This window comes from Geospiza fortis, unplaced genomic scaffold, assembly GCF_000277835.1.
Source record: "Geospiza fortis unplaced genomic scaffold, GeoFor_1.0 scaffold55, whole genome shotgun sequence".
NCBI classification, from domain to species: Eukaryota; Metazoa; Chordata; class Aves; order Passeriformes; family Thraupidae; genus Geospiza; species Geospiza fortis.
The window spans coordinates 6201976-6212657 of NW_005054308.1; the positions used below are offsets into that span (position 1 = coordinate 6201976).

The 10682-nt window shown below is 59.3% G+C and overlaps 1 protein-coding gene across 2 annotated transcripts in view; it reads right to left on the minus strand.

Moving 5' to 3' along the window:
- Positions 1 to 10682, minus strand: part of ANXA6 (annexin A6) — a 15809-nt gene extending 5127 nt beyond the window's left edge. For both annotated transcript variants that reach the window (XM_014312211.2, XM_005418742.2), the window contains exons 1-19: positions 10604 to 10682; positions 8628 to 8686; positions 6021 to 6105; positions 5690 to 5784; positions 5418 to 5531; positions 5221 to 5311; positions 5028 to 5107; positions 4895 to 4951; positions 4653 to 4746; positions 4475 to 4570; positions 4156 to 4214; positions 3775 to 3897; positions 3537 to 3595; positions 3034 to 3109; positions 2053 to 2134; positions 1610 to 1704; positions 1071 to 1184; positions 562 to 652; positions 69 to 148 (exon numbers count right to left, since the gene is read on the minus strand). In XM_014312211.2, the coding sequence (XP_014167686.1) occupies positions 69 to 148; positions 562 to 652; positions 1071 to 1184; positions 1610 to 1704; positions 2053 to 2134; positions 3034 to 3109; positions 3537 to 3595; positions 3775 to 3897; positions 4156 to 4214; positions 4475 to 4570; positions 4653 to 4746; positions 4895 to 4951; positions 5028 to 5107; positions 5221 to 5311; positions 5418 to 5531; positions 5690 to 5784; positions 6021 to 6105; positions 8628 to 8645 (1509 nt within the window). In that variant the 5' untranslated portion in view covers positions 8646 to 8686; positions 10604 to 10682. The remainder of the gene's footprint in view (positions 1 to 68; positions 149 to 561; positions 653 to 1070; positions 1185 to 1609; positions 1705 to 2052; positions 2135 to 3033; positions 3110 to 3536; positions 3596 to 3774; positions 3898 to 4155; positions 4215 to 4474; positions 4571 to 4652; positions 4747 to 4894; positions 4952 to 5027; positions 5108 to 5220; positions 5312 to 5417; positions 5532 to 5689; positions 5785 to 6020; positions 6106 to 8627; positions 8687 to 10603) is intronic.

The window sequence follows — 10682 nt, forward strand, 5'->3', positions numbered from 1 at the left end:
CTGTCCTTCCAGAGCCCAGCACTGCCTGTGGCAGGGAGAGGAGAAGTCCCAGTGAGAGCTGTCCTTACCAGAGCCAGGGAGACGAGAATCCTCTTGAAATGCCCCGATGTGTCAGAGCTCAGGTCATCTTCCAGGCTCTTGTGGTAGGCTGTGGAGAAGGGATGGCTGAGCCCTGCAGCTCAGACTCCCACCCACCAGTGCCTGCCATGGGAAGCAGGGCTGAAGCAGATGCTGAATTTAAACCCAGGGAAGAGGGGATCACCCCAGCAGCTCTAATGCCCTGAGCATAAGCACAGCCTCTTCTCCAGGTACTCTGGAGGAAACAGGATCATTGTGAAAGAGCTCTCAGGGAAGGAGACAAGGATGGCAGAGCTGGGGCATGTCACCATGAGATGGAGAGAGGTGAGAACCAGCACTCTGCTGGAGGCACTAGCAGACCTTCACAGCTCCAAGCCACGGACCCAACCCAGAGATAAAACTTTGCCTGGGCTCTGGAAGGGCCTTGCACAGGGTGCTCTGTGCCCAGAACCTGGGTGCTCCCCTGTCCCTCCTGTGCCCTACCTTCCTGATAGGCCTCGTTGATAGCCCTGATCTCCTGGTTGTTCCGCGTGGCCATGATTTCGATGAGGACACTCTCATCTGTGCCAGCCCCCTGGAAGAGAGAGCCACAGTGGGTGCTGCAGGTGCCAACACCAAATGGGGACAGGATGGCACTGCCCTGCAGTGCCAGGCAAGGAGGGGTCCAGGCCAACCCTGTGGCAAAAGTCTACATCGAGCAAATGGACTGGTAGGAATCAACGTGGAAGTGTCCAAGTACACTGCTGGTGGGGTCCCAGCTGGTGTGACTGGTGGATAGCAGTGCATGTCACTGGTTTGCCCCTACCCTGGCTCTCCAGTGGCCACCAGCTGGCTGAGCATGCTGGGCTACAAAGAGGCATGCAAGTCTTGAGTACAAACCAGGTCTTTGTCCTGGAGCTTTCTGATATTTTCTTCTCCATAGGAGAGAGACCCTGGGGCATGTGAAGCTGTGGGCATTGACAGCCCTGGGTCACCAGCAGTGTGACAATTACCTCCACAGCCTTCCTCAGCTGCTTGGCGTCGTACTGAGCCGGTGTCAGCATCAGCCCGAGGATCAGCTTGGCCAAGCTGCCAGACAGCTCAGACTTCAGGTCTGCCAACAGGTCCTGCAAAAGCATTTGAGGAGTCAATCCCCAGCTGCTTCTGCAGGGATGGAGCAGTTGAGGCAACACGAGAGAAAAAAAGGGGAGGAGAGCTTAGGGATTGGAGACATCTGTGAAAACCCATGGGGCAGTTTAAAGTGACATATTTGGGTGGCTCTGGGGAGATTCTGGCTCTGGAGTTCTCTGTGCAGAGTGGAGGATGGGGCAAGCAAAGGGGAAGGGACATCCTCGCTTGGGCTGGTGGGACACCCTCGCTTGGGCTGCTGTGACAACTGTTTCCCTTGGGGGAGCCATGCCAGGGCATGTGGGTGTGCCCCAGCTGCCCAGGGCTCCCTGGGCAGGATTCCTTCCAGTGAGGGGCTGATCTCCATGTGGGAGGGGGCAGGATGTGGGCAGGAGGAAGCAGGGTGGGATGGAGGCTGCAGTACCCTGCCATAATGAGCCTTGTAAGCCTTTATGATCTGTTGCCTCTGGGCGTTGCTCCTCTTGGTCACCACCTCTATGATGGCCCCTTCGTCCGTGCCTGCGAGGACAGCAGAGCCACACTGTCACCAACAGCAGAGTCACACTGTGTCACCAAGTGCAGAGCCACACTGTGTCACCGACAGCAGAGCCACACTGTGTCACTGACAGCAGAGCCACACTGTGTCACCGACAGCAGAGCCACACTGTGTCACCGTGTCACCCCTGATCACAGGCACATCGCCACCCCCACAAACTGTGTAGGTGAGGAAGAGAGAACTCCCACAGCTCCATCTCTATTCCCCCTGGGGCTTCTTCCATGCAGCCCTGTGTGGGCCAGGATGGATTTTGTGCCCCAGGAGCTGCTGAGGAGCAGCAGGAAGGGTCCAAAGTCACGGTCCCCACTTACCCAGGCCCTTCATGGCCTTCCTCAGCACCTGTGCATCCCCGTCGTCGTTGAAGTCTCCTGCAGGCTGCACGGTTCCTCGCAGCTGTGGATGCAGAGAGGGAGTCATGGTCACCCTCAGGATGAGAGGGAGGGAGGAAGGGATGAAGGGATGGAGAGAGGGAGGGATGGAGAGATGGAAAGAAAGACAGATGGAGAGGAGGGAAGGTGCCACCCAGCAAGCTGAGGCCAAAGCAGGTTCTGTGTTAGTGCAAGCACCTGGGGATCAGTGAGGATCTCCCCACCACTGTCACCCCTTCCATGAAAGGGCAAACCATAGCCAGACCAGCAGAGAGCAGGAAGAGGACAGCAACAGACAATCCCTGGAGTCCTGGTGTCCTGCCCAGTGTCACACCTGCCTGCCCTGGCCTGGAACATCTCAGCCTAGGCTGGCCATGTCACTGAGAGACATGAGTCACTAAAAGGTTGCTCACTCCTGCTCTACAGTTCTATCCTCCTGTGTCCTTATGCTCCAAACACATCTCCATCCTCACAGTGTTCATGTAGGGCTCAGGGTGTATTTTCTGCACATCCCAAAGCACCCTTCTGTGGGAGTTTCAGCTGCATGCATGTTGCCACTCCCCATACTGCAGCCATGCCCTGGCCAGCTCTGGGCTGCCCCAGGGGGCAGGAATTCTTTGGTGGGGCACTGGAGCCAGGGCTGCATGTGATGCATTGCAGAGACATGCAGGACCCACTGCCCCAAGGGAGGAAGGCCTCAGAGAGAGGAGGGGGTTAGTGGAGCCCACGGGGGGCAGCCAGCCCTGCCATGGTTACATCCTGCCAGCCTCGTACCCCAAAACCAGAGAATGGCATCGAGAGAAGCCAGGGAGCGAGAGTCAGAGCAGAGGAGTGGGGCTGGCTGTGCCCCATGGCAGAGAGGAGCAGCCAGGGGTCCCAAGCTGGCAGGCAGCACAGAGGGGTGCAGGGGGGTGGGGTGCTGACCTCTACTTTGACCGCACTAAGCTCCCACATCCGATAGGCCACCTGCGCCGCCTCGGGGAAGAACTCACCTGCAGCACTGCAACGGAGGGCAAGGACAGGGGACAGTGAGCCACGGGGGCCCTGCACCTGCCAGCAGCCCCCCTCACCCTGTCTTGCGCCTCCACGAGGGGTGTTTTGTATCCACTGGGCACAGGGGCAGGAACCAGGTGCTTGCTGTGGGGCTGGATGGGTGGGAATGGGAGGAAATGTGTGGTGAATCCCAACTTCCCCCACCAGAGCATCCTCCCTCCAGGGGTTTGGCCCTTCCCTGCAGGGCTCCCATGTGCCAAGAAGGGACCATGACACTGTGGCTGGCCATGAAGAGGGGCCACAGGGCCCTCTGTACTGAACCACAGTCACTGTGGGTGCTGCTGGTCCAGGTGCCCCACCAGGCTCTGAGCCAGATGTTGTACCCAGCACCGAGGGAACAAGGAGGGACAAAGGGGGGTGACAGGGGGTCTTACTCATCGTCCCCTCCGCACAGCTTCAGCAGAGCCTTCTTGTACTCCCCAGATGTGTCCTCCTGGAAAAGCAGATGGAGACAGAGGGCCATGCAGTAGGTAAAAACATGGTAGTGCCATGGGATGGGCTCATGGAGAGGGGTCTCCCTGAACCCAGCACAGCCCTCCCAGAGGCACTGGCATCATGAGGGAGGCAGCACCAGCAGCTGCTGCAGGGTGAGCAGGGACCCCCAGCACTTACCTTTATCATGTTGTAGAGAGATTTCTCATACTTGGTCCTGAACACCTCCCGGATGTCCAGCATGTCGATCTCGCTGCGTGACACCATGATGCGGATCAGAGTGTTGTCTCTCGTGCCCAGACCCTGCAAGGGACCAACCCCACGTCAAGCCTGGGATGGCCAAGCAACTCTGCTCAGCCCATTGCATGTTGGACCCTCTATCTGAGTTCTACCTAGCTCTGGTTCTGAAGGAATAACTCCTTTGGAGGGAAGGGCAGAGACCCCAGGTCACCTAAGTCCTGCCTTCATGGAGCTGTGTCACCCTGCTCTCCAGCAGCACCCCGTGGAAAGGGGACCCTGCAATGCTGGGGGGACCCTCTAGAAAAGGGGAAATCTACTCACCTTCATGGCCTTGTAGAGCCTTTCAGCAAAATACTCTGCTTTGCTCCTGATGCATTTCACTGCAGGGAAATTGAGGCGTGGTGAGGGATGCCAGCACCCAGCTTCACCAGTGCCCCCAGTGCCCCCAACCTCTGAGCAGCACCCACACCCCATGGGAACCACATCCAGCATCCCCACCCCTCCTGAAGGAGCCTCCCTGAGCTCCCTGATACCAGGTACAGCCACAGCCCTGACCCTGCTGGCCCTGGTGCTGAGCCCTCCCAGCCCAGGAAGGGCAGTGGTGTGTTTTTTGCAGGATCCCCATGTGGGGCTGGCTTACCCACGGCCAACATCAGCTTCTCAAAGTCACCAGAGAGCTCCCCCCGGATGCTCCTCTCAATGGGCTTCCCAGCAATCTTCAGATATTCATCAAAGACTGTGGGATGAGAGCAAGGAGATGCCTGGAGAAGCTGCCAAGGCACCTTCAGGCCCACCCTGAGCTCGCAGGTGATGCTCACCCAGGCGGAGATGCTGCCTGCTCCTCCGGCCAAGGATGTAGATGAACTGGGCCTCATCTGTGCCCCATTTCAGCTCCCCAGCTTCCAGCAGGTCCTGGGGGGATGGGGAAGGTGGCACAGCCTAACTCAGGGTGCTCCCCTGGCAGCCACCCACCTTTTGCAGCCTAAATCCAGATGTCCCAGTGCCACCAGCCCCATTCCTGCCCAGATACCACCTACCAGAGTGACCCACCAATGCTCACCTTGGCATCCTGCTCCACCAAGTCCTCGCTCACCACATCATCCTCTTCCCTGGCACCCTGTGGGAGAGAGATGGGCTGAGCCCTGCAGGGCACTGGCACCCACCACCTACAGATGCTGGACAGATGGACATACCTGAAGCAGAACAACGAGCATCTTCTTGAAGTGGCCTGATGTGTCTCCAACAATGTCAGCTTCCAGGTCTCTCCCATAGGCTGGTGGAAGAGGAAGGGAAGAAGTCAGGCCTGGAGACCTGGATCCCTTCACCTCTGCCCTTTTTGTGGCTCAAGAGGACACAGGGCAGCCCCTTCCCTTTCTCAGCCCTCACCATCTTTGTAGGCAGCCACCAGGTCATGGATCTCCTGGTTGGTGCGGGAGGCGAGGATCTCAATGAGGCACTTCTCATCTGTGCCGACGCCCTGCGGGCAGACACACAGCCCCATGAGCCCTGGGCTGGCTGGGGTGCCCTCAGAGGGGCCCTGGGCAGCCTGCCCACCCCTGGGAGGGTGCCCACCCCTTCCTCACCGAGATGGCATCTTTGATCTCTTTGGCATCTCCATAAGCTGGGGGCCGCATCAGGCTCACGATCAGCCGCTCAAACTTCCCCGTCAGCTCGTACTTCAGGTCTGCAATCAGGTCCTGGTGGAGGGGGAGAAAGGGACTGGGGGATCCTTTGCTCCACAGCATCTCTGCGTGGCTCCAGGGAGTGGTGGGTCCCTGTGTGGGCTGGGGGCTGGCAGCCACGGCCATTTGTGTTTGCAGTGGGGTCACGGGCCAGGGCGTGTTCCTGGCTTTACCTTCCCATAGAGGGACTTGTAGGCCTGGCAGATCTCCACCCGCTGCTTGTTGCTTCTGGAGGTGATGAGGTCAAGAATGGCCTCCTTGTCACTGCCTGTGGGGAGAGCCAGGAGTCACCACAGCCAGCCTGCTGTGCCCAGAGCTGGGGCTGGGGGAACAAGGAGAGCCAAGCTGGCTGCAGGGAGGAGAGGAAAGCAGGAGAGTCAGCCAGCTGAGAGGGGAAGGGATGCAGGACACCCAGCCATGCAAGGGTCAACCAGGGAATAAGGGACACCCAGGAAATAGGGACACCAGGGGTAGGCCTGGGACAGTCTGGAGGAGCATCCATACCAAATCCCTTCATGGCATTGTACAAGGCCTCTGCATCCTGGTTGGCGTCAAAGCCCTGGAAATCCTTCACTGAGCCCCTGTAGATCTATGGGAAAGCAGGAGAGAAGGTTCAAGAGGAAGGAGCAGCCCCAGTGGGATGGGGGAAGGAGAAATTGAAGCTGAGCAGGACTGAGGTGAGATCCTTTATGCTCAGGTTGCCCAAGGCAAAGCTCAAGCTCAGACATAAACAGTTGTTTTCCTCTGCAGTTGTTTCCTTTCCTGTTTACTCTCCCTACAGAGGAATTAATCTTCCACTGCCTGTTGCAAGCAAGGAACCACTTTGGATGCTGAGGATGAGACAAAATTACAGGCACAAATGGGCTGCTAAGTGGAAAACTCTGAGAAGCACCAGAGCTGCCAACAGCATGTCCTGCTCCAGCGTGCACTGCCATGGGGCCCAGGCTGATCCGAGGGGCTGGAGCAGAGACCCTGGGCACTGGGAAAGACTTTCCTGAGAGCCTGAGGAATCCTGGGGCTTGATATGATCCACTTCTATCTGCTCTTCTGCCACTTCCAGACTGCCCAAGAATGACACCTCCAGAGAGCTCAGGAAAAAAGAGGGACTGAAATCCCCCTTGCCAGGTCAGCTTTGTTCAGGGAATTCACCCATGGGAGCCTGGAGCCTGAATGAGATCAGCACCCCCCTGGGTGGAAGCAGAGGTGAAATCATCCTGGCCCCACGTAAGGAACTGGGATTCATCCCCACCAGAGGCACAGAGTGGGAAGAACCGAGCAGCAGCATTTCTTTAGCAGTCCTGCTGACAAACAGGAGGGCTGGGGGCTGAGCTGGGGCTGTCAGCTGTGTCAGCATTCTGGGAAACTGAGCATCCTCCCTTGGCTGTGCTTGTGCCAGCTGGGTATGTGCACCTCCCTGGGCTCATCTGCTCAGGATCTGCTGCACGGCTTCCTGAAGGTCTCAGGAGCTGCACAAAGGCCCAGGCCTGCTGCCAGCATGGACATCTAAAGCCAACACATCCTCAGAGAAGATGGGCATCAATGTCCCTGACCCAGGAAGTGCCTCCAGGAATGAGCCCAAGGGGATGGACTCAGGGCAGCTCCACTCCCACCACTCTCCTGGCTCCCATCCAATGTCACAGCACAGCAGCTCTGCTGCACATCCCCCCAGCACCTTCAGAAACAAACCAGCCTCTCTCCTCCTGTTTTCCAGAGGGAAGCTGGGCACATCCCACAGGCCCTCCTGGGAGGAGCTGCTGGCACTCGTGTCCCCAGGAGGAGATGCTGCCCTTCCAGGGAACCAGGCAGGCACAGGACAGATCGTATTGCAGGTGATTCATCAGGAGAGCTGGATTTAGCCCCACTTCCCAGCAGCTCCCAGACCCTCCTGGCTTGGCACAGCTGCTCCCACACACATGCCTTACAGGGATGGAAATAAATTGCAAGGCAAAGGAGGTGCCTGGAGGCAGCAGGAGTGGACAAGGGTGGCTGGAGGGTATTGGGAAGTCGAGATGCTGGCTTTGGTTAAATGGAGAGGAAGAGCAGGGCTGTGTTCCTGCCTGCTGAGCCATTGAAGCATGAGCTGTCTGCCTTGCTGGGGCAGGGGAAACTGAGGCAGGGGCTCAGTGCTCTGCATCACCCCACACTCCCTGCATTCTCTGTGGGAATGAGCCCCAGGCAAGTGTGGGAACATCAGTCAGGATGGAAACAGCATCCTGCCCACTGCATACTCTTCATACCCCCTTCCCACTTTCCATGCTGTTCCAGCTGCCAGGGGCCTCCTGCCTCCCCTCCTCCAGCCTCTGAGTCATCCTGGCCTGTCCGGGACCTCCCAGCTAAAAATAAGCCACACTGGGGCCAGGAGGGTGGAAGCGAAATTCCCAGCATGGCTTTGCTCTCTTCCACCCCATGGCTGCTTGGGGTCCTGGACTACTGCAGGAAAATGCTCACCTGCACTGTGCCTCAGTTTCCCCGCCCAGAGCAACCACTGCCAGGTAGTCAGGTTGGAGGAAATGATTGCTGGGTTTCTCCAGGGAATGGGAAGCAGAGCCTGGCCCCAGCAGCAGAGCAGAAGGAGGCTCTGGGCTGGGACTCCTCCCCTGGCAGCAGGCAGGCTGCACTGAGCCAGCCACGCCTGCCCATCGAGGCAGGGCTTTCCACCCACGCTGAGACGTTTTCCTGGCTGCAGGGGAGCACCTGCTCACCCAGCTGCCACACAGCACCAGTCTGGAGTGGGAAGTAATCCAGGCTGGGAGAGGGGAAGGGCCCAAACAGGGCTGCATGCCTTGCAGCATGCTCAGGCAGGAGTTTTCTCCATCAAATGCCCAAATCCCCAGAGCAACATCTCTCCTCCTCCCCTTCCCATGGCCCCGCTTCTCTTCCCCATCCCACTGTGGTCCCAAAAGGATTTTTGCTCCTTGCTGTCCCTGCTCCCCAGCCCAGCACTTCCCCCATCTGCATCACATCCAGACAGCACTGGCTGGAGAGGCAGGAATGTAAACAGGCTCTGGGCAGCACGGTGTCCGTGCACGTCACCCCATCCTTGCTGCTGCTGCTGCTGCAGACACTGCCCCAGCCCTGGGCCCAGCCCTGCCCTGTGGAGGTCACCCTTACCTTTCCCTGGGGTGCCATGGTTCAAAGCTGGAAACCACTGGAGTGAGGGCAGGGAGGAGCTGTGGAAGGGAACAGAAAGGTCAGTGTGAGGCAAGGCCCCTCTCTGCAGGCTGTGTGAGTCGAGGGAGGGTTTGCTCCCTCCTGGGGGTGGTGCCCATGGGAGAGCACTGCCAGGTGCTGCAGGACGGATCAGGGAGAGGGGCTTTGACAGCCACCCTGTGGTTACTGAGCCTTTGGTATCTGGCACTGAGGGCACCCCACAGGCCAGGGGCAGAGCAGAGCCTGCACAGTTTCCTGTCAGTACCAAGAGAAACCAGAGCAGAAAAATGTGCTGAATACGTGGAAACGGGCTGAGCACCCTCTGCAGGGCTGGGCCTTCTCACTGCACCCCTCAATGTCCCTTCTGCTCCCCAAGCCCTGGGGCCATCCCAGCCTCAGCAGCTGCTGGGGACTTTTCCTTGTCTCGTGGTGCTGGGCAGCCCCCACAATATCCCCAGAGCTGTTATCTGAGTTTCTGTGCAGCCATCAAGGCCACCAGCAGTCCCACACATCCTTGGAGACCAGGAAACACAGCTGGGTTTCCAGGGTAACTTGCAGGTTGTTTTCTAACACCAGCACCATTTATAACTGCAACCCACTGCGGTGTGGGCTCTCCCCACCCTCCCAGAGGAAGTCCCCCAGCAGCGCCATTTGCTCCAGAAGAAGCTGGTAGAGGGAGAAAAACAGCTGGAAAATGGATCCCGGCCATGAATGAACCGCTGAGCGTCAGCTGAGGCACGGCCCCGCCTGGCTCCTTCACCCTCCCTCTGAGACACGTTGCAGAAAAATTCAGAGCAGAGCAGGGCCACCCCTGGGGGATTTCTGACCCCACAGGAGTTCGGTTTCATGCCATGGAGCGGGCAGGAGAAATCACATGAACTTCCCTGCCTTGGCTGCACATCCCTGCAGGGGCTCCCATGCAAGGGAGACCCAGCCCTGCAACCATCCGTGCAGCTGGGTGCCCCTGCTTGGGTACAGGGAGATTTTAAAAGCACCCACAGGCGCCGTGCTTGAGGGGAGGGGGTTTTGCAGGAACGCAGAGCTGCTTTCACCTCCCCTTTCCCCTCCAGCCGGGGAGGGTGTGAGCCTCGCCCCTTGCCGTGGTGTGGGCCGGGGACAGCCCCACATGTCCCACAGGCAGTGGGGCCGCACTGCGGATGCCGGGTGGGTGCCAGGGATCCCACCCCAGCACAAGCAGCCTGGTAATGCTCCCTTGGAGCCTGTGAACCCTCCTGGGCATGGGGAAATCCCAGCATGGCACAGCCCTGCTACCTCACTCCACGCATGTGGCAGCGGGGCTGAGAACCCCCAGCTCATCTCGGCAGCGCTGGGGAATCGCCGACCACACCCAGTCCCCGACCTGTCCTTGTAGTGCCCCGTCCCTGTCCCCGCTGCTGCCGCTGCCACCTGTGCGGATCCCGGCAGAGCAGCCCCGGGAAAATCCCCGCACAAACACACCCTGTCCATCGGGCAGCATGGGGGTACACCCGCCCCCCACCCAACAACTCAGACACGTGGGTTACGGGGATCCCGTAAGAAATCCCAAGTGATGTGCACGGCCTCTGTGGAAGCCTGTTTTGCCAGCAGTGCCCCCCTGCAGCCTCTCCAAAGCCCCCCCAGAGGTGTGAGCTCAGGGCTGCACCCTAAGAGCCCGGCTGGCCTGGGGGGCTCCCCCAGCACAGAGGCCACAACGCCCAGCGCCTCAGGGCTGACCCCAAGAGCCCGGCTGGCCTGGGGGGCTCCCCCAGCACAGAGGCCACAACGCCCAACGCCCCGCCACCCGCTGTCCTGAAGCAAAGCGAGCTTCCCCGGCTTAAAAATACCGGACCACGCTCCTGACAGGGCTTCCCCAAAATGCCCTGCCCCACCCCACTGCCAAAAAGCCTCCCAGGCCTTCAGGAGCTCCGAGCCTCGGGGCTGCTGTGGGCTGCGTTTACCTGTGCACAGCTTGGTGGGTACCAAGGCAGGGGGATCCCCAGCCTGGATCCCGGCTGGAAGGAGGGATGGGCGTTTCCG